Source organism: Drosophila hydei, unplaced genomic scaffold (genome assembly GCF_003285905.1).
Source record: "Drosophila hydei strain 15085-1641.00,03,60 unplaced genomic scaffold, DhydRS2 tig00000060-arrow-pilon, whole genome shotgun sequence".
In the NCBI taxonomy this organism is placed as follows: domain Eukaryota; kingdom Metazoa; phylum Arthropoda; class Insecta; order Diptera; family Drosophilidae; genus Drosophila; species Drosophila hydei.
Window position 1 is genome coordinate 1,489,346 of NW_022045656.1, and position 24,508 is coordinate 1,513,853.

Below are 24,508 nucleotides of genomic sequence, written 5' to 3' on the forward strand. Positions count from 1 at the left end.
TTATCGCAATCTTCGTGTAGAAATTACATTTGCTTCTTTCTAATCAAAAGTTGTTAATTTTACAAATATTCAATTATTTTTCTTGTTGGCAGTTCAAATCTAAATTTAGGTTCTTAATGTAAATTCTTTAAGCAATATCACACACATACACAGAAGAGAACACACTGTATGCAGTAGCTTTATAAGCAAATTTAATGTGCTATAGATTAATCAGATATTTGTGAAAATTAACTGGAATAATAAACCGTGTGAAATGTAACTATTTTTGATTAACGTATTTGGAAAACGGTGCAAGGGATCGCTGTAGAGAAACCAAAATAAAAACCATTCAAAATTCAAAAATGTCAAAAAGCATACAAAATACAATTTACTACATTTATAATTAACAATAAATATATATATACATATATATATATATATGCTTAAACAATTTATATAAAAAGTAAAGTAAAGTAAAAACTTAATGTACGTAGTTCATAGATTAGAGCATTAAATACATTATTTTTTCTGAGAAAATGAAACAATTTATAAAGGTATTAAAAAAAAGAAAACAACAGAAAAACATAAACAAATAAAGAAAATATTATTGAAGATAAACGATTTTTCAACAAATATTTCATTTGTAGCTCACCTACAGTGGACACCCTGTAAAGAACATTGATCAATTTTTTTTCGAACTCTTATCATTGTGCCTTTGTTGCCTGCGTGTGACCCTTATCGCTTATCAAATAATTTCTTTTTATTAACAAAAAGATTTTTTATTCCATTCACCTGTTGGCATTGGGCTGTATGTAGAGTAAAGTACGACGAGCCCATTTTAGCAAGTTATTTGGATTGCATAATGAAATGTATAATTCCTATTAGGTAAATACTTAACAAATATATAGGGGCTTCTTCCATATTTGAGTGACTTTGAATTTTCAAGGGACCACGATTAAGGGAATTCAATTTAAATATCTAAGTTCAAAGATTGCGCAGATTTTATGAGATACAAATAGATATTTAATATAAAGTACTTATGCATATAATAATGGTGTGGTTAGATAGAAGGTAGTAAGTATACATAATAATTAGTTACTCAATCTTCGGAAGTATTTTTTCTCCTTGATAGCTTGAAAATTCTTAATTTTGGGTTCGTAAAGCTCAAATAACAGTAGGAAAATCAAAAGTTAAAACATTTCATTGGGGAAAATAAATTTATTATGTACTTTAAGGTTTAAATATAAAAAAAAATTTTTTTTTTCATTTTAAATAATGGTATTAAGTGTTATACATTTTGCATACTTTTGAATTAGTAAATATATTTGAAAATTAATGAAACAATTTCTTTATTTAATATTAATCTCATAATTAATTACTAATGATTATGATAAATATTCAATAATTTTTGTATTATATATATTATATTCTTTTTTTAATATTAGCCTTTGATATTATTTATATCAGTTTTTCATTGTATTTAAAATTTTTTTCATTTTTTTTATTTATTTTTATTCCATTTTTTTAACTTATTTAATTTTTATAATTTTTTTTCTTTATTATAATGTTATATATATTTTTTCATTGATTTATTATTGTTTTTTAACCTAAATTTGTTGTAGTCAAACTTGTTGTGAAACCAATTTACACAGTATTTCGCAGCACGGGACCATCGCTCAGCTGTTTGATCGCCATTACGCTCTCGTTCTCTCGCCAGTCGCTTCCAGTCCAGAAAAGCTCATGCGCCGTGACGCTGGAATGAATACGTCGCGACGATAAGAAATGTCAAAGCTTGAATTAAAGTGCACACTAAGTGAAAAATACTTGAGCTATAAAGCCACAGACATGATTAAGAAAATCAAAAATTGCAGAATGCGGGCGGAGCAAAAGCTATGCTCTGGACGTACTTGTAGTTTGTGAGATGCGGAACATTCAGCTGGCTTGCTCTGGCTAGCTTTCCAGTGCTCTTTCCATTGCTGCCAGCACGTTTTTGTTTTTTTCTTACGTTTGGTTTGTCAGTTATAAATTCGACGGCAACGCTAGCGGCGGCCGCGGCGACTGCGTTCTGCTAAATAACAAAAGAAAAAAATATATACAGCAACAAGTTTTCAACTGGTGTTGAGAAAGTTCAACAGCTACGCGTGCGTCTCGCTCTCTCACGCTCTCGCTCTCCTCTCTGCGTGTTTGTGTTTGTGCATGTGTGAGTGTCAATGTTACTGTGCCTGTGTTGATTGGGCATCACAATTTGGAAATTAAAAAGATGATTTTTCGTGCCGAATAGGCGCCTTTGGCGTTATGCCCCAATTGATTTGCACTTGCGGCCAATTCGTAAGGAATACGACATCAAAGAGCTAGACTCTCATGTAATTGAAGTACACATATGTACATACACATAGCTTATACACACATATATATATGTATGTGTGTGTACAATTAAAAGCTATTTGCATGAATCATGGATACTTGCTCATAAAGGAATTAAATTGAATCTGACTTAAAGCAAAGCGAACCAGCTCAAAGGCCACCCAGCAGCCGTTGGCACTCTCTGGATATTACAGTAATTCTTCCATTTAAAACTTTAACGTAAGTTTTATGCACAATATTTGTTTACTGTTAAGTAGAGTCTATGCTATAGAGCATACAAGACTCCACTCTCTCCCCCTCCCTCTCTCTCTCTCACTGCCTTTCGCTCCGTTAGCTATTCCCACGTAAATAGTCCCATTGTAGAGTTGTATCTGTGTATTTAACTATTTGACTCATTTGGTATTGATCAGCGCCCAATTGAAGCAGATATATAAACCAGACACGCCAAATAAACCAGATTTATACCCTATGTGTTTCATTACTTCAACAAACAAATGGCAAAAAAGTGTACTTAAATTATACAAGTCTCTGCCTAAGTAAATTCAAGAGAAAATTAAACTTATCCAATTACAATAACTTTTCTTATCGTAAATCTGCTTTTGTGGTACTTATTTATAAGGCGAAAAGAGTATATTGGTTTTTGCCTTGAAATTTGGAATATATACGCCCACTATACTATATTTTGTTATTTTTTAATGTGCTAAGGACTAGAAATTGGGACAAATTTGAATACTAACGTTGACAATCCAAGATCGCAGAGATATAGTATATTAAGGCCCATTTGGGCGTGGCAACTTGGAAGAAACTTTTACCATTAGAAAAGTATTGCTGCTAGAGACTTGAAACAACCCCATAAAACTATATACATTAATATCTACAATAACAATATCTACGCCTAAAGGGGCTGGGATATATCAAAGAAATCTTTTTCTTCCAAAAGTTCTATTATGGAGTTAAGGTTAACATACTCCATCGAAGTACCTAAAACTTTACGTTGCTTTGGAAAATGGTAATACTAAATACCTAAGACCAAAAATTTGACTGTGGCGTTACTCCTAACAGTGGACTACTAAGGATTGGTCTACTGCAGTGGGGCAAATCTGTTAAAACTATATATTTTACAGTTTTAACGACTAAGTTACTGTGGACATTCTCTCTCTCTACACAAATATATGTGAGGGCGTGTCAAAACAATTTAAAGCTGGCAACGTAGCTACTATTTTAGACCGCGAATGAGTATTATACAGTCAGTAACCCCCAATTCTACCTGTTTTTATTGCATTGCTTGGAGCTTGTTTAGTAATACATAAGGTATAATTGAAAAAAGACCCATCATGACTGGAATGTAAAGTAATAATACTTCAATTAAAAAAAACATGTTGGGGAATTATAAATATAAATGTAAGAAAATACAAAATAGAATATTCTAAAACTGATTTAGTTAATTACATTATGCAAGCAGTTTTAGAAGGTAAAAAGTTAAAATCATAGACTACAGAAATATGTGTAAGAATTAAATAAAATGTTGAAAACCTTTGGATATATTCTCCAGACAACAATAAATTCTCTAACTCTCAACTTAGCTATTAAATCATAAATATATTCATATATATATAAATAAATAAATAAATAAATAAATAAATATATAACAATTTTTTAATTTAAATTAATTATAAATTTATTTTAAAAATTAATTTAAATTAAAGTATTATTACTTTAATTTAAATTTATATATATATATATATATATATATATATATATCTTAATTGTGATGTCGTCTAATGGGCACAGGGAACAAAACTGAGAAGCATCCGAGCTCAGCCATCGGCCACAATTGCCCATGGGAAATGGATAAGTGAGCAGAGAGCGTGCCCGACAAACAGCTGTTCCTCTCTTTGCACTAGCTGAAACCATAGAATTCCCAAATGGTTTCAGCGGTAAGAATTGCGAGGCGAGGCCGAAGGCGAGCCGAGAGAGGTTCTTGATTATAGAATCTGCTCACATTTTGTGCGCTTATTAATAATCAACTTGACTATCGAGATATATATGATAGTAGACAATAATAGGTTAAGTTAATTCCATTCAGAAACTATCAACAATAGTCTAATTGACATTTGATCTTATCGGAACTGCGACTAAAAAGTTGTCATGGAAAATTTTTTTGTATTAATGTTTTATTTTTCGAAATTTTAATAGATATAAGAATTTTAATAGATATTTCCTTCGCAAATTTTTTGTAATTCAATTAGCATTTATTTTGATCAATGAGTTTTCCATCGTTGAGTAAGTATATATATATATATATATATATATATATATATATATATATATATATATATATATATATATTCTATGTAGTCTATATGATTTCCACTTTGCACTTTGCACAGTGCCAACAAGTGTAATAAGTCTACCTGAATATATTATGAACTCCTAAAGATTTTTTATCGGATTTGATACCTCTTTTAAGAAGCGAGCTTCAGATTAGGTATTTCAGGTATTAAATTAGTAAAAAACAGTAAATCCACATCTTGGACATGTCGTCTCACCACGCTTAAATCCGAATTTGAATCACTTGGCGCGCTTTTCTGCTATGTGGGATATTTACTGGGCACACTTACACATGTTAATATATTCCCACTATTATGTGTTTGTTTATTTATTTTATATAATCTTATCAGAAATGTAATTAGAATTTGTCTTTAGTTGCCGCGCCTCATTTGTGACAACAATTTGGTTTCGTAGCCTAAATGTGAATAACGAGTGTTGATTACACCAAAATTGGCCGATTAGATACAATAACCACATATGTATATATATATGCATATATACAAATACAAAGAGCAAGAGCGAGGCCATTGACTTGAATGTGAATCATATTCTCTTTTACAATCCTTTGAATATGAATTGATAAATTATAAAAATTTCCTCTTAATAAAATTTCCCCATAGCGATCACAGCTTGAGCTTTATGCAAAAGCTCATTTTACAGACAGCAACAACTACAGTTAAACTCGTTCCAGCTGCGACCTTGTGTGCTTATGAGCAGCTCTTAAAAACAAGCTTTATGATTAACTCTAATATTACATGTTGCCGCACTGCTCGCACTTTTAAAAGGCTCTGAACAGCTGTTTACATTTGCTGCTCGTTTTGTTGCTATTTTTTCTTTGCCAGCTACTCCAATAACTGATTGTGAGACAGTGGAACGGACGTTGGCAAAGAGAGAAAGAGAGCGCAAGCTGACACTTGCTAAGCGGTTAAGAGTGCGCGCTCTGCAATCGGTTAAAACGTTAACCGCTTGGCTTGCCACTATGAGCACTAAAAGCTTTAGCCAACGCGGCGGTCGACTGGTTTAGTTACTATTATTAAACAAAGTGACGGCAACGTTGATGCAACGTTTTGGCTACGCGCTCGCGTTCGCAACTTGAATCGATCGTTGATCGGGGCACGCGCTGTGTCAGTGTGCGTGCGTGCGTGTCTGTATGTCAGTGTGTGCGTGCGAAGTGTCTTCATTTTCTGCGCGCTATCTTCGGTAGACGGCTATTCGGCGTTCGGCTATATGGCTGTTGTTGTCGCAGGTAGAAAGAAGCAGAAAGAGAACAGCGTGGCAGCATTTCTTTGTTGTTTTTGTTACCTTTTTTCGCTAATGTCACTGCGCGCTAAATATTCGCGATGCGGCTTCCAACAACGGCTTCTTGAAAGCTGCAACTTCCGTTAGTCATTGACTCTGGCTCTGGCTATGGCAAAAGTAAACAATGGGCAATTATTATCAGCAGACGTGTTTATTTCCCACTATAAGACTTTTTGGCCATTTTTAACGGAAGTATGCATCTGATGCGTGCGTTAATCTGAAAGATGCAAATATGCGAGAAATTCATCGAAAATCAAAGGCAACGGAATTTGCTTTTGCCTTGCAATTGCTATTGCTATTGCAATTACAACAATGGGAATAAATATTCCGATATACGCGCGCTTTCTTGTTACTGTTGTTGCTGTTGCTGTTTGCATTTACACTTTTTTTACGCTATTTCCAAATTTCCTTTATGCCAAAAATTTGTTGTGCAAACTTTTATGAGCTCTGTATATATATATGTAGTATATATCAGCGGCAAAGCGGTTTTTATTTATAACAAAATATGCATAGTTGTGTGTGTGTATGTATATATACGTATGTGTAGATACTTACATGCATGGGTATACACATATATATATAATTGAAGGCTAATTGTGTTTAAATTATTTTTTTATGCGAAAATCTGATTTCAATAATTAAGAAAATTGTACAAAAGAAAATCGAAAAATATATAAAAATTAAATTAAATAAAAAAACATTTAAAATTAAAATAATATTAACTTAAAATAAATGAAAATTTAATAAAATATTCAACATCTAATTAGTATTTAATTATTAATACAAAAAGTGTTCTCTGTGTAAAAAGTTTAATTGATCGCTTTAAAACAACTATATATAATTAAATAGTAATATGAGGTCGATTTTAAGGTAAAACTAAAAGGAAACGTGACCGATTAACTTGTAAATTTAGTTACAAGGAATAATAATTAATTTTTAGTGTGCCCTTTGTATTGTCACCTTGAGCCAATTTTTTGGAAGTTCATGCAACGCTTGATATATACATCTGTATTTATTGTTTAATTAGCTGCTATAATGCGAACAACAACAACAACAGCTGGAACGGACTTTCCGTATTGCAAATAAAAACGAAAAGCAAACAGCAACAACAAAAACAAAATGAATTTCCCTCGACCACAACAAGAAAAATCACCAAATATCATATGCCAAAAGTACCAAAAGTACCAAATAATTAAACATAGCAACAACAACAACTACAACAGCAGCATCATCGTCTAACATGACCCAGCCAAATGTACTAAAAGTCACAAGCGCGGCCAACGCAGAAGCGCAGCAACTGCAGGACGAGCGGACAGCGGCGCTGACGTCTGATGTGCAAATTATTCGAGTGCAACGTCATCGGCGTAGCATTTCAGAGCTGATGGCTAGCATGGGTAAATTTTGAAACTGTTAAACTGTCCTAGGGAAATGCCTTGATAATGTCCTACTTGAAACTCACTCTCGCGTGAAAGCTCTAAATGTCCTCCGCTCATTAGGAGCAAACAACGTTGTTGTTATTTTCCCTTTCATGAACATGGGTAATTCTCAAGCAGCAAAGCTTTTGATCTCATATTGCCTAGCCGTGTTGCCTTCAATATTAATTGTTGTTCCTTGAACTTGGTCTGTCATGGGTAATTGTTGCACTTAATGTGAAAAAAGTAAATAATAAAACAAAAACTTAATTAACTAGTAAGCTTCGAGTAAGGCCGATTCAATTATAATGAGGACTCTGGAATATAGGATCTTCGATAGTCAAGTTGAGATATGGTGAAATATAGCACAAGTTTCAGCCAGCTGTTAGAGAGCATATGTAATTGATATGCACTGATTGCACTCAATGTTGTCCATTAGTTTTTTGGCTATATATTTCAGGGTTTTATGTTGGCTGTGCTTTGAAGTTTCTCATGGTTAGATCATTGCACAGAGAGCGTTCCAGGTGACACCGTCATGCTAAACCTGCCCTCGTCAGTATTGGACCAGTTTCGTCGTTGCTTTGAACGACTCTTGTTCGTTTTCTAGAACTGTTTTACTGTTTATGACCGGTTTGTTTAGCCGGTTTGCTTGAGAAAGTGAAAAAGAATTTGACTCGCTTTGCACCGAGACGCGCACTTATTTCTGTTTGTGTTACCGTTTGGTGGGTGTGTTGATGCTCATATTCAGATTCTAGAGATACGCACATAACAACAAGTGTTTGAATTTATTCATAATTCATAATAATTAATATAAAAAACTAAAGTAAATTTCTAATAGCCAAGCTCAACTTTGATTACTTTGACTACTCCCTCTTTCTCCATCTCCTTCTGCACATATGTAAATGCATTAGATATGTATATATACAATTTGTATTTAGAGTATTACAAAATCTATTTAAAAGTTATCGATACAGCTATAAATAAATGTAGGGTCCAGCAAAGCAAAAAACATTTTAGGCAAGCTTATTTATTTAAATGTGCAAAAATATATAAAATACATAAGAATAAACATAAAAATATATTTAAACAATTTAATTTGTATACAAATATACATAAAGAATTTCTTCTACATAAATGTAATCTTCATACACATAAATCTATAATTTAAACAAGAGTACTCTAGTCGAGACTGTTCGACTAGGAGATACCTCGAATCCTGCGAAGACGTGATATTCTAAGCATTCTGCGATTCATGTATACATTACAAGCAACACGTGCATACAAACACACTCACACACACACACACACACACACATGCACGCAAGCAAGCACAAATCAGCACGCGCTCTGCTGTTGACGCCTTATTGAATAAATTTTGTTCTAGATGAACATTCTTAATCAACATTTCAGAGCGTAATGACATTCATGGGGGGAGTTATCCTAAATACCAAAAATATAGCAAATCTTTGTATCCCATTGAAGTCTCCAGCATTAATGATATTTAAGTCATGCTTAAATTAAAGTCAAATTATCGATTTTTATCGATGCTGCATATGCTTTACACGGGTATACATTTCAAACTTCAAGTAGGAACGGACAAGCGGACAAGGCTAGATCGACTCAGCTTATCGTCCAGGTCAAGAATATATATGCTTTATGGGGTCTGGCATGTCTCCTTCTGCCTGTTACACACATTTTCCAATTTTTAATGGATTCAGAGTACACAGAAATTCCATTTATTTCTTCGGTTATGTAGGTAGGAGTGCAAACCTTTATTTTGACTCGAAAATCAAATTATGACTAAAGAAACAATATTCGTGTGCTGCTATTTATAGCTAGTTGTGGGTTTCGTGGGTGATCAAATCGAAAGATTTTAATTGGTTACTGGATGGAAATGCTGATTAAGCATTCTCGCTGTTTTTTGCATTGCGAGAGTTTATAGTTAATTGATGTGAATAGTACTGTTAGTACTTGATTGTTTACTAAAGTCGCCAAGTTTTGGGTTGGGGCGAACTGCCTGTATATATGAGTTGTTCGATATATGACTGTATATACAGCAGTGCTCAGAAAAATAGTAGTGCTGCTTTTCCCTAAATAAAAACCATCTGAAAAGGTAGTTTTTCGATGGGAATTAAAACTATGCTCACTCTTTTTTTTAGAAAAGAATGTGAGAAGTAGAATTAAAAATAAAATTCCGTAACTTTCGGTCGGAATTCATTAGCTTTGCACGATTTTAGAGATAGGCCTTGAAATCGGCTGTTCAAAGAAATAGTAGTGCTGTATAAAAGGACTCAAAAATAAATAATAATATAAAATTTAGAAAAAAAATTAGCAACTGTAAGCTTAACTTATTATGTTATATTTTACTTACTGAAATTTATAGGAAATGCATTTTTTTTATTTTAGTGGCTAGAGGGCTGCAAATTGAATATATTGTCAGATGCACAGCTCGCATGATAGTTAATGCCATTCACTATAAGAAGAAGCCTGAAGAGTTTTTGGTTCAGCAAAACATATTAAATATAAATGAAATCTGGCATGGTTCCGGGTATCTCCTAGTCGGGCACTGCCGTTTAGAGCTTTCTTGCTTGTTTTCTTGACCTAAGCTTGAAGTTCTGAATGCAACCAATTTCTATTCGTTGTACAAATATCAATTTCCGACTTGCTAACCCGCTATACAATTTTCCATTTGCAGCGCCAATTTACGAAGCAAACATTGGGGCCTTGCAGCCCATGTTACAGGTCTATCTATCTATATATATCTATATACATACCTCTATTATATAACCCTGGAGTTCGGTCGTAGCTTTCGCCTCACGTGCCTAAAAAGCTTTGCGTGCTGCTTAAGACGCTCCCCTTGCGAAAGGGGGCGTGGCTATTTAAAAGAGCCACTCTAACGGCACCATTAGCAAATTATTCATAACGTTCAAGTCACAAACTTGTGAATGCAGCCCACGTTACAACAAGCATTTGCTTATGACTTCAAACAATGGCGAATCGCTGCAACAGGAAGTTTCGATTTCTTTCGGCAGTAGCAAGAGAATCGGGTTGAAAGACCTACTAACTGCAACCAATATATATATTTTTAGACTTTTTATCAGTTCACACAAAGAACCTCAAATCAAATTAAGGCAAAGCGTTCGAGACGTGAGTCATAGAATACCGCAAGTATTTTTACAATCTGTTTAAAAGAAATACACCCAAAAGTCGGTGACGTCGGTGACTAGAAAAAAAATAATAATAATAATAATACAAAGAAAAAATAATAATAAACATTGAAATTATAATAATAATGATAATAATAATAATAATAATAATAATAATAATAATAATAATAATAATAATAATAATACAAAGAAAAAATAATAATAAATATTGAAATTATAATAATAATGATAATAATAAAAATTATAATAAGAATAAAATTAGTTAAAAAAAATAATGATAATAATAAAAATAATTTTAAAAATGATTAGCTTTTAATTTTTATTCTAAAATTATAATAAGAATAAAATTAGTAATAAGAATGATAATAAAAATAATTTTAAAAATTATTAGCTCTTAAATTTTATTCTAATCAGGCATTAGCAGCAAATTGTTTGCTTCTCGTTCTTATCTTAGCTGATAAAACACTTTTTTTTCTTTCGATGCAGAATTTTCTTGCTCATTTACGAAGTAAAACGAGTATATTGGCTTTGTGAGCGCAAACCATTTAACCTCTATTAAAGCTTAAGGCTTGAAATAATTAATTGTAAATAAATTGTAATATTTACTACTATATACTATATACTACTTTATACTACAGAAACGCTACTGGCTAAGTTCTAGAGACCTGAAATTCGGAACATATGTTCGCTTGGGTAATCTAGGTATTGGGTAAAAATGTATCTTGCTATTAATAAGCCTGTATAGATCCTCTAAGAATAGGGCCATGGTAAATCGAATATGTTCGCTTAGTGCCTTCTATAAATTCTACTATATTTTTTAAATCTTTTTTTATAGCCCGCATCGAACGGCAAAGGACAAAAATGTAGATTCGATTATTGTGATATTATTCAGCTGCTCCATCGATGCGATCTCGTAAAACACGTCAGCTAGAAGCTGAAATTTTGGGTAGACCATACGCAGTACATCTTCTGTATATCTTCTGTCTTTTCGATAACTCATTCCATTTCATTGTTATCGATAAAAATCATAATTAGCAAATATTAATAGTGCTCTAGTCGTTCAGGTTCAGGTTCAGGGTAAATATTTTTAAGTACGTGTGTGTAAATGTTGTCATATAATAAAACAATCGCCTATTTGCAGCTAGACACCTCCTTCGTTACTTTTGGGCAGATAAGATATTTGTGTCGCAAATCATATGACTAATATTGCATTGGCACCCTTAAAAAGTGTTTATCAAGATAAGCTTTTATTATATGGGCTTTACTTGAACTTGTATGACTAGCAAATCTAACGGTAAACAAGTAAGAATGGTGCAATTGGGTGGGCGCGACTGCATAATATGTTTCACGTTCCCAGCTCAAAAACAGTTAGCTAAATGTAGCCTTTTCCGATTTTCCACGTCTCCAAGAAGCATATATATCAGTATAGTTAAGTATAATTATTCAGTATAATTAATTAATCATTTATCTAGGCTTAGAGTTTCTAGCTCAAAAGCTGTGCAAGATACAGCTGCAGCCTGCATCTTCGATCCCAAATCCTTCAGGCGTAGATATATATTCATATCTGCTGTATGGGAAATCTGAGTATAACAGGCAGAAGGAGGTCTGGCAACCCCGCAAAATATATGTATTCTTGATCAAGACGTCGAGCTGAGCAGATCTAGCGCTATCCATCTGTCCGTCCGTATAAACGCGTTCTCCTGAGCACCTATATGAGCTATAAACGTGAATGTTTTTTGTGGATTCCTATGTAACACGCGCAGATCAAGTTAATTTAAAAAAATATTCCCGAAATTCAGCCATTGAATTATATATTATATATCTTTAAAGTTTGACTCTTCAAGTTCCGCATGTAGTTTCATGAATATATTTTATTAAATTTCGATTTTTGTTATATTTTGGATGCTCCAAACTTTACGAAATTCTCTGTATTGAAGTTCACTAGCAAATACAACCAATGTATAAAGAAGCTTACTTTTTGAACGAGTGTAATTAAAAGAATTGAAAGAAATTGAAGTCTTTTCAAAAAGAGATTTTTATGGGCGGAATTTTTAGCTCTATCTGCAGATTTAGTCAACAGTGATTCGACTCATTGTCCCTATGAACGAAAGCCATTTCGAATATATATCACATTTGGAATAATGCACTCGCTTTGATCACTTAAAATCGGGAGAATTGATAGCTTTTCGGTTTCATAGATAGAAATTCCAAGTTCACAAAAAAATTATATCCGTCAACATTTTTGGAGCTGAGCCCCAGAACTTGTCAGTTTAGTTACTGCAGACTGCTTTTTGAGATTTTCTAAAAAGTATTCAACTGATTTCTGACCCTGAACGAGCTTTAGGCAGTCGCACGACTGCAACATTCTCAATTGTTTTTAAATATTTTTATCTATTTATAAGCAATTTTCCTTCTAATTTTTCTCTAATGCGATCTACCTTTCATCTGACCTATAAATAACTAAAAGTTTACCATATTCTTTTCGATGCTATCGGTTTTTTTATCAGTTAAACTAATAGAACTCAGGGCTACACACTAGTAGCGCCCCCATATATTCATTAACTTTTATCTATGTTATCTATCAAATTATATATATATATATATATATATATATATATATATATAAACTCTATATATCATAGCGAAGTCGAATGCTCTGATTAGTGTCTAATGCTAAGTTTGCTCTATGTTTTATATCTATGTGTTTTATAACTATGTTACATGAAATAATAGAGTCTGAGCAAAGAGACAGCTATAGAGACCTTATCAACCATATAAACCTTAGCGATAAACTGAATTTTCTATTTATTGTGATTTATATTTGATTTGATTTGTTTTTTGGGTTTGGTCAGACTGTAATACTTTATGTAGCAAATACATATATATATATATATATAAATATAAATGTATATTATATGAATCGTAATATACTTTGAACACGAAAAATTTGTACTCTTTGAAAAGTCGCGGAATGTCGATACGTTGGATTTCTTTTTGATCAAAATGAAGTATTTCTTATGGTCTGAGTTCGTTCTTATCAAGAGACCGGGCCTTATCAGCTTGAAAGCACTTTTCAGCGCTTGCCATATGCGGGCCGCAAATAGACCTTGAATTTTGTAGTTCTATGATAAAACTCACTGCCACAGGCCCTGATACGTGTTTCAAATTTTAGACCTTAGCATAGAATTCAACTTTGCGAAAGGAAAAGTTTTAATAAAAAGCTTCGTCGGCTTTTGGTTGGCACATAATCTATTACTGTCCAAGTTGTATAACTGTATTATAAAAAAAATCAAATGTTTACGAAGAAATAAAAGTTATATTCAAAAGAAAACAAATAAGAAAGCTCCAGTCGCAGGTGGCCGACTAGCAGATACCCTGAACGCCGTCTGAGCTGCGTTGTCAAATAGATTCCTTTGCTGGTGTCTGTAAAATGTTTGTAAAATAAATGTAAAAAATTAAAAGTGAACTCACTGATAAGGGAAAACTACATTAGCAGCTAGCTATTTGAATAGACAAGAATGTACCCATTTGAATGTATGTGCACACGTCTTGGGGCTTGGCGCTTGGCGCTGCTTGCCAGGTGCTTCTGCCAACTGGAAAAACTTCTGAGTTACTTAACGGATTTCTATAAAACTTTCAGCATATGATTTACATATTCTATTGGAATATTTGTAAATTTTGTCAAATTTTTTTGATTTATTTGCAACTGCCCAGATGAACTCAGCGATCTGAGACGCAAAAGCTAGAGACTTTAAATTAATAAATTATACTCGTGTATATCATACGCAGTACGAGTTAAACCTTTTCTTTGATAACAGCATTTTTTTCACCCACTCACTACTTCCACCAATTTCATATTGCAAATAATAGTGACTTGTGCTTTAGTCCCTCTAGAAGAAAAGTTAATCAATCAAGTTAAGTTAGCAAAGTAAAGTCCATCTGCAGTCCATAAAGAGGCGAACAATGAATTCAAAGTGCACCTCTACTTAAGGTACAGGGTATCTGCTAGTCGAGCAGTCTCTACCCATACTTGTTATCTATGAGTATAATTGAGCCATCTCTCGTTTAGGCTGTAATCGGCCGCATACTTAACTATTTATAAGTATTATTAAATTGAACTAGATTCCAGTATGAAACGTAAGCCCTCGTCAAAGAGAACTTCTGCACAGCTCATTTAGCGCTATCAACTGCAACATTTGACGGGTAGATAGAGTCGAGCAGATACGCTCGGAGCTCATGCCTCAAGTGAACACATTTAGTTGAAACAACAAACTGAATTTAGCTAATTAAAGTGCGCAGACACAAAAACTATGCGTGTAAATAAAAGATAACACGCAAATATGTACATGAGGTCGACTACGTCAGTAAGTGGGCCGGCTAGCTTGTAAAAATACGCACACTTTACATCTTGCATCAGAATGCCATATCACATCATACTTTGATAAGCTGCTCCGAAGGAGCTGCCCACACGGTCGCACCTTGCAAAAGAGCCTAAAGCAGTTGTCACAGCGTAGCGCAATCAGCGATTGATGTTTCTGTGTCACGATTGATGTTACCAAGTTCACTAGTCGTGGCGCAATCAGCCAAGTTAAAGCTTTTCATATCAATTTTGTATATAAATATAAATATATAAAGGATCTGGCAAGCTCCCTCTCAAACTAAATCTCAATCTCTGCTGAAGTTAATTCATTCATTCATTTTTTGGATGTTTCTTGTCATTATATGACAAGCTAACAAGACGCTCACTTAATGTTTGGTTAAAGAAGTAAAAGAGTATATTGGTTTTGAGCTATGTCGGTCTGGCTAACGCTAATCAGCTTGCCGCTAAATATGTTAGAAACTTGAATGTTGTCATGTGTTGTCATATCGGGGTTACCCTCGTCTGATAAGCAGTTAAGACTTTGCAGCTACGCCCAATATGGGCGCGGCAAATCAGAAAGGCTATTAGTGCACTCAAAACTCAAAATCAAACAGATATAGCGGGTATATCTATTTGTGTGAAACTGTTTCTTGCACAATTTTCGATTTATAAACTTAAAATTGAGCAACTAAATTAATGTTGATATGAACTATAAATTACTATTGATCTATCGAAATATATATACATTGCAGATAGAAGTTTCGTATACAGTTAGAGCTTCCCTCTCTAAGTGCAATTTTAATATAAGTTTTATCATATTAAAATAGTCTTGTGCGCTTATCTATGCTGTATCTTAAGAACTTCGTTGTCATTTTACTAGAGCTAAATTTAGTTAGCTAATTTTGTTCAATGTTTTAAATAATATCTTTTAATATTTTTCTGTCTTGTTTCTTTGCTTCTGTTGCAGTTGAATATCCTGAGGATAGTGCGTATAGACCCAGTCAGTATGCTGGCTATATCAATCGTGGCTATGATGATTTAGATAGTTCCTTGCGTTTCGCACAATACGAGGCCATGAATGATGCTAGAAGCAGTAGGGCATTGCCGCCCTATACAGACCAATGCGAGGGGGACGACGGCGATGATGTGTTCAAGGACTGTGCCGACGATGCCATAGACGAGAGTGATGAGCAGGCGCATCATAGTCGCTGCCTGCCCGAGTTTCAGTTCTCGATCGTGGATTCGGAATATGACGAGACGCTGGCGTTTCCCGATTCCGTGACGATCCTATCGACCGTGGGCGATAAGCCGGTGCTGGTGGAGCGCAAGGAGACTGACGACGATGATGAGGAATTTGACGACGAGAATAGCGTGCTCCTACGCCAGGAGATACCCTTCATCAGCATCTATGGGACCAGCGTGAAGTTCAACTCGTTTCAGCGCAAGGTCTTCATACCGGGTCGCGAGATTCATGTGAGAATCGTGAACACGGAGCGTAGCGTGACGACTCATCTACTTAATCCCAACTTGTAAGTGTGTCGCTTGATGACTGACCGATAAACAGAACAGCTCAACTGATTGACTGACTGATTCCTCGCATTTTGGGACCAATTAAACTTCATTCTGTGACTGATTCAATGATTGCCTAAAGCTTTTTTTGTATGATTACTAATGGATCGGTTGCTTGAGCAGTTGAACGGTTGGACAGTCGGATAACTGACTGAAAGCCTGATTGATTGGCAGTGTGAATTACTGTCTAACTGACTGATTGACTGATTAATTGACTGATTGACTAACTGATTGACTGACAGATTAACTGATTGACTGACTGACTGATTGACTGACTGATTGAATGCTGATTGACTGACAGCTGGACTGACTGATTGACTGACTGTTTGACTGACTGATTGACTGATTGACTGATCGACTGATTGTTTGATTGACTAATTGACTGATTGACTGACTGATTGACTGATTGTATGATTGATTGACTGACTGATTGACTAACCAACTGACTGAGTGACAAGCTAACTGATTGACTGACTCATTGATTGACTGATTGACTGATTGACTCACTAATTGACTGACTGACTAGCTGACCGTTTGACCGATTGATTATCTGACAGATTGATTGGCCAGCTATTTTACTAGCTGATTGAAAAGCTTAATGATTGATGCAAGCTTTTGTCATGTCTCCTCTACAGATACACCATCGAACTCACCCATGGCCCTTTCAAGTGGACCATTAAGAGACGCTATAAGCACTTCAATTCTCTACATCAACAACTGAGCTTCTTCCGCACCTCGTTAAATATACCATTTCCGAGTCGAGCGCATAAGGAGAAGCGCACCACGTTGAAGGCCGTTGCGAGTCAAATGGCTGATGAGTCTACTCTAAAGGATCTGCCCGCCCATACCAAAGTCAAGCACACCAGCACCCCGATTGGCAATAGTGAAAATCGCACTAACAATAACAACAACAACCTCAATAATAATAGCCGTGGCGATGGCGCCGGCATCGTGGCCACCATCGTCAGTCCCAGCCACAGCTCGATTCTGTCAAGCCTCACGCCGCGGCGCAGTCAGAGGACAAAGCACAAGAAAAAGAAAAGGAAACTTCCGCGTTTTCCGAATCGTCCGGAAAGCTTGATCACAGTCGAACATCTTCCGGTGCGGATCAAGCAGCTGGAGGACTATCTGTATAATTTACTTAACATTAGTTTATATCGATACCATCATGAGACGGTGAGTGGACTGAGAATGACAATGCGCTGCAGTCGGACTGCCAGCTCCACGCGCTCAGTGGCCGTAGATACACTATCTACAGCTGTTTAGTTGGGGCTTCTTGATCTAGCACTTTATCTAATACAGGTTCTGACATACTGCACTTACCCTTAGTGTGCGTATCGGGAAAATCTTAACAGCTTATCAGACGAGGGAAACCACGAGTTTATATGACTAATTTCAAGCCTCTAGCTTTAATAGTGGCGATATGATTTGCAGTCATACGGACAGATGGACAATAAACTCTTTCAGTTCGTGATTGATTATAAAAATATTTAATTGCGCTGCTCTAAGATATTAAGCATGGTTAGGTTGAGCAAGCTAGGAGTTAGCTACATTAGAACAGCTGTCGGATGTTAGAAAACACTCTATGAGGACTTCAAAGAGACTGTGATTGAGTTCCAGTTCCATTGAAATAGATGAGGCAAAGGTCTTAGACTCAGATCTCGTTGTAAATGAATGGAAAAATGCTTAAAGTCCAGCTGGGCTGGGATATATTAGCATCATAAGGTAAAGTATATGCAACGTTAGGTAAGGTTGTGAGCAGCAGGACTTATGTGAGGTCCTTGACCTGGCTTAGGTATTAGCTAAAAGTATTTGTATCAAAGACAACTTCAGACTAATCTTACTGACATTCTCTTGCAGCTAAACTTTGTGGAGGTATCCAATGTGTCATTCGTCACCGGGCTGGGCATCAAGGGCAAGGAGGGCGTCATACTGAAGAGAACGGGCTCGACAAGGCCGGGCCAGGCGGGCTGCAATTTCTTCGGCTGCTTTCAGCGCAATTGCTGCGTGAGGTGCAACTACTTCTGCTCGGATGTGGTCTGCGGCACTTGGCGCAGCCGCTGGTTCTTTGTGAAGGAGACGTGCTTCGGCTACGTCCGGCCCACAGACGGTAGCATACGTGCTGTCATCCTGTTCGATCAGGGCTTCGATGTCTCCACGGGCATCTACCAAACGGGCATGCGCAAAGGCTTGCAGGTGCTCACGAACAGCCGCCACATTGTGCTCAAGTGCTGGACACGGCGCAAGTGCAAAGAGTGGATGCAGTACCTCAAGAACACGGCCCACAGCTATGCCCGCGACTTCACCTGCCCCAATCCGCACATGTCCTACGCCCCCATGCGTGCGAATACCCAAGCTGTCTGGTATGTGGATGGCGCTCAGTATATGGCCGCCGTGGCAGATGGGCTAGAGGCCGCCACTGAGGAGATATACATCGCCGACTGGTGGCTCAGCCCCGAGATCTATATGAAGCGACCCGCCCTGGATGGCGACTATTGGCGCTTGGACAAGATTCTGCTGCGCAAGGCCAAGCAGGGTGTGCGGGTATTCGTGCTGCTCTACAAGGAAGTCGAAATGGCACTCGGCATCAACAGCTACTACAGCAAGTCCACGCTGGCCAAGCATGAGAATATTAAGGTACGGCATATGGACTTAGTGCTGTCAAGCAGAGAAGGGAACATTAGCTACATATTACAGTTATTGCCAATGGGCTTAAGAACTATTAGCATTTATAAATGGAACTAGATGAACTAAGTCAATTTGGCCCTGTCAAGTCTGGCAAGGTACAGCCTCAGCATAGCACGCTCTTAACAAGTTTGTTTTAAATAATCGATAACTTTTCACTTTTTATTGTTATCGATTATAAACATGATCGAAAGCAGTTATAAAATTGTATCTCGCACGTCTTTTGAACTAGCTTCTCACAATTTTGTATTTAGTTTTATGTTGTTATCGATGGGATGTTAGTTCGAGTCGTGATGTCCTGATATCGGGGTTTCCACTTTTTCTGCTCTATTCTGAATTTTATTTGAATGTGGAAGAGCGAGCTCGAATATTTTAATAAGTTTAGACTAGATACAAGCTAAGCAGTATATAAAGGGGTTTAAGGTAGTTCCTAGACGGCTACGCTCCCGGGTTCTCTTACTTGTTGAACTTATATTTGAGTATATTGGCTAGACGTTGGCAGCTACCAAAATGAATTTTAATATTGACTGTAGACGATTTCTAGTATTCAAAATTATTCGATCTAGTATTCAAAAATAAATTTACGAAATGAGGAAATTTTTGACAGACATTCCACGTGTTGTGCTCGCTGACAGCTGAGTATAGAGGGGTCACTTGAAAGACCATTTACAAAGATGTTTCTTAAGTTCCAGATCGTGGTTCATGGATCATGTCATATTCATATTCATATCATTCTGCTTTCAGGTCATGCGTCATCCGGATCACGCACGTGGCGGCATTCTGCTGTGGGCGCACCACGAGAAGATAGTTGTGATAGATCAGACGTATGCGTTTATAGGCGGCATAGATCTGTGCTATGGTCGCTGGGACGATCGTTCACATCGGCTGACGGACTTGGGTAGCATTTCCACGGGCTCCGTTTCGGGCAGTACGCGACGCACGCCCAGCGGATACTTCAACAGGGATGATGAGGACTCAGCCTTCGGCTCGCGCAAATCCTCGCGCAATGCGCATTACGAGACGGCAGGAGCCAAGGAGCCAGCCCCAAGCCAACCCGCTGACGAAGAGCCCAACTTGCCGGACATGGAGCTGCGAGTGCTTAAGCCGGGGGATCGGCTGCTCATTCCAGACATGCTTTCGGCAGCCTCCAGCGAGGCGGCACTGGAGTGCACGGCGCTAGAGGGCATGAAGCTGAATACGCCCGAGATGGAGCGTAAGAATATGCTGGATCGCTTGAAGAACAATGCTATGAAGGGCGCACGCAAGGGCAAGGACTTCATGCAGCGACTGACCACAAGCGAAGTGACGGAGAGCACAGAGACGGAGCTGGAACCAGCTGCAGCTGGCGTCTATTGCATAGAAACCGATGAAACAGCCATCAGCAAAGAGGATCAGGCACAAACTTCCAGCTCAGCAATGGCAGCAGCAGCTAAGGCTGGAGGTGGAGCTGCAGCTGGCGCTGGGGGCAGCACACAGCTACTCAGCGAGTTTTATGGCCAGGCGAAGTATTGGTTCGGCAAGGACTACTCTAATTTTATACTCAAGGATTGGATGAATCTGAATGCGCCCTTTGTGGACATCATCGACCGCACCACCACGCCGCGCATGCCCTGGCATGATGTGGGCCTCTGTGTGGTCGGCGCCTCCGCTCGGGATGTGGCCCGTCACTTCATACAGCGCTGGAATGCCATGAAGCTGGAGAAGCTGCGCGATAATGTGCGCTTTCCCTATCTGATGCCCAAAAGCTATCATCAGATACGACTCAATCCGCAGCTGCAGCAGCAGCAGCAGCGGCGACAGCAGCAAGTCACCTGCCAGCTGCTGCGCAGCGCCTCGGCCTGGAGCTGCGGCTTCATCGAACCGGATCTGGTCGAGCAGAGCATACATGATGCCTACATCGAGACAATTACCAAAGCCCAGCACTACGTCTACATAGAGAATCAGTTCTTTATCACCATGCAGCTGGGCTTGGGCGTCTCGGGAACCTTCAATGTAAGAAACCAGATCGGAGAAACACTCTTCAAACGCATCGTTCGTGCCCACAAGTGAGTTTGTTAATCTATAGGATCTGTAGGATCTATAAAAGTTATAGGTGATTGCCTTATCCGATCGTCTAGTGGATCCTTTCTCCAAAGGATTTTTATGATCTAAAGCATTTATAGCTGATACATCTACTAATTACTAGGATATATAACACTTTGTAGGATCGTCTAGTGGATCCTTCGTACAAAAGATCTGTAGGTTCTATAAAAGTTATAGCTGATTACTACAAAGGATCTATTGAACTTATAGTAATGTATCTGTAGGATCTGTATGATCAATAGAACTTATAGCTGATCATCTAGGGCATCCGTCCTACAAAGGATCTTACATCTATTGAAAGTGTATTATCTAACTATCTATAGGATTTGTAGAATGTAAAGCATTTATAGCTGATTTCGTTATACGAACGTCTAGTGGATCCTTCCTACATAGGATCTTACATCTGTTAAATCATTAATATTGAAAGTGTATGATCTATCTGTAAGATCTGTATGATCTATAAAAGTTATAGCTGATCGTTTTATACGATCGTCTAGTGGATCCTTCCTCAAAAGGATTTGTATGATCTATAACATTTATAGCTGATCGTCTAGTGGATCCTTCTTTCAAAAGATCTTACATCTATTGAAAGTGTATGATCTATCTATCTTTAGGATCTGTAGGATCTGTAACACTTATAGATCACTGATTTATCCTTCCTACAAAGGATCTTACATCTATTAAAGCATTGGTATTGAAAGTGTATGATCTAAAAGGTCTACAACAGATCAATTGATCTTTAATAAAGACATCTTGGATACACTACGACTACTACTAAGTAAATTGATCTATGCTAATATTTTTCAGGGAACGCAAACGTTTTCGTGTCTATGTGATAATGCCCTTATTGCCAGGCTTTGAGGGCGATGTGGGCGGCAATACGGGCATCGCAGTGCGTGCTATAACCCACTGGAACTATGCATCCATCTCCAGGTTCGTAAGGCAGAGCAGGTTATATATCGATAGTAACTCTCTCTCTTGATCTCTGCTCGTCTCCCCTTAGAGGTCGCACTGCAATTTTGACACGCCTGCAGGAGGCGGGCATCACACAGCCCGAGAATTATATTTCCTTTCACAGTCTCCGCAATCATTCGTATCTGAATAATACGCCGATTACGGAGCTGATCTATGTGCATTCCAAGCTGCTGATCGTCGATGATCGCGTCGTTATTTGTGGCTCGGCGAATATCAACGATCGCTCGATGATCGGCAAGCGCGATTCGGAAATTGCCGCCATTATCATGGATGAGGAGTACGAGGACGGACGCATGAATGGCAAAAAGTATCCGAGTGGCATTTTCGCTGGAAGATTGCGAAAATACTTGTTCAAAGAGCATCTGGGTAGGTCATCCAGAGGCGTTTCTTTAATCTCTGATCACTCCTAACGACTTCCGATTGTTCTAGGCCTATTGGATCTGGATGGCTCGTCGCGCTCTGATCTGAACATCAGCGACCCCGTTTGCGATGAATTCTGGCACAATACCTGGCGCCGTATATCGACGAGAAATACGGAGATCTACGACGAAGTGTTCAAATGCATTCCAACAGATTTCGTGAAGACCTTCGCTAGTCTGCGCAAATATCAGGAGGAGCCGCCGCTGTCGAAAACTGAGCCCGAAGTGGCCGCCAAGCGGGCCACGGAAATTCAGGTGGGACTTAACGCGTGACTTAACCAGAGCGCTATATAGTTAAATTTTGGTGTAGGGAAAAGCTAATGGATTTTTTTGGAAAAATTTAAGTGGGATTACTCTGAGCCCTAATGGGTTAAGGAAGAAACTTACCAGATTCTTTCCTACTGTAAAACATATTTATAAGGGCTTATCTCTCGTTCTTTACCCACTATCAGCTTTACTCATGTTCTTTATTCATGCTTCTAGGGTCATCTGGTTAACCTGCCGCTGGATTTCCTTAACAAGGAGGTTTTAACGCCGCCCGGGACCAGCAAGGAGGGCCTCATTCCTACCTCTGTATGGACATAGTCTGCCAAAAGTCTTTAAGACGTAATCTAATTTAGGGAAATTATGTAAACTGGTTGTAAGTACAGTTGCCACCAAAATGTCGCATGCGCATTTTTAGGTTAGTTTTTTATTTATGCAACCCACCAAAGTGTGCTCAACCTGATGAGTTGCTGTTGCCAAGTCAAAGGAAAAAGGAATTGTACATATATATTTATATATAGCGTATTATATTGTTTGTGTAGTCGTCTGTCTATTTGCCTTACAGCTAGTTAATTTATTTTGCGGTACATCAACGTTCCCCTATTACAATTAAGTTTTTTTATGGTTAATGTTTGTAATTTTAAAAACAGTATTCTAGACAAACTAAAGCGCAATTATATATTTTTTTAATAAAACTTCATTAAAGTGATTTAAAGTTAGAAAAACCCTTACGATTTATATTTTTATTTAAAATAAAATGTAACTAAATTATACCATAAAAAATACTATAACAAATACTAAATGATCTCGAAACAAAAATGCCAAGCGTCTCTCAAGAGCTCGTTGCTGCAGCTCAACTGTTGGCTGTCTGCTACGAGACAGAATTAACATCAAAATGTTAAGTGCTGGTAATATACCACTGTTAAAAGTCTCAGTATTGCTCAATCGTGGGGAATATTCACGAAGTATTTTAACAGTGTTGTTCAATCGGAGTTCTGTTACGTTAACATTCTTAATAGCGCAGAGGCCCTGTTAATTAACCCCATATACAGAATTCACTTATTTCTATTTTGCGCTCTGAGCGAACAACGTTTTATGCTCTTTAAGTCTCTTTTTATTGTTTTGGTTATTACTTTTATAGATCACTCTTATACTTTATCAGCCCAATATATATAATATAATAAATTAATGAAAAAAAAAAATTTGCATAAGATCAGGTGGTATGCAAAATAAAAGTCTTCTAATACTTATCATAATTCCAAAATTTTCCAATCACAATAAAAAAGGAAACGTTAAATGTACCTCGCTTGAATCAATTCAGTACTGAGGGATTTAGTGCTTTACTCTTTTTCTTTCTTCGTCTTTGGCATTGCATTTGCCATTTTAGATTTGCTAATGCAGTGCGTTTTCTTTGCTCGCTCGGTGCAGTCGTGTTGTTTGCCATAGGCTTGGCTTGTGCGTGTGTGTGCGCGTATGAAATCAGTTCAAAATTGGAAACGGTAAAACGTACCGCAACACCAAGCGATTTGCTTTAAAGTGTCAACAAACATTTTCAGTTGAAGGTAATTTCTGCATTTGGCCATTTTCTGGCATTGGCTTCGG

General features: G+C 37.1%; 1 protein-coding gene across 2 annotated transcripts; it reads left to right on the forward strand.

The window, feature by feature from the left end:
* Positions 1–1,824: 1,824 nt before the first annotated feature.
* LOC111604343 (phospholipase D2) lies at positions 1,825–23,573 on the forward strand. 2 transcript variants are annotated; one of them, XM_023322406.2, is made up of 9 exons: positions 1,825–2,562; positions 15,880–16,441; positions 17,117–17,657; positions 18,342–19,118; positions 19,911–21,211; positions 22,056–22,181; positions 22,252–22,589; positions 22,653–22,897; positions 23,126–23,573. In XM_023322406.2, exons 2-9 carry the CDS (start codon positions 15,987–15,989, stop codon positions 23,225–23,227), a joined length of 3,885 nt encoding a protein of 1,294 aa, XP_023178174.2. In that variant the 5' UTR covers positions 1,825–2,562; positions 15,880–15,986; the 3' UTR covers positions 23,228–23,573. The 2 variants fall into 2 exon arrangements, with proteins under 2 accessions (XP_023178174.2, XP_023178173.2); XM_023322405.2 differs by lacking the exon at positions 1,825–2,562 and adding an exon at positions 7,035–7,367.
* The last annotated feature ends 935 nt before the right edge of the window (positions 23,574–24,508 follow it).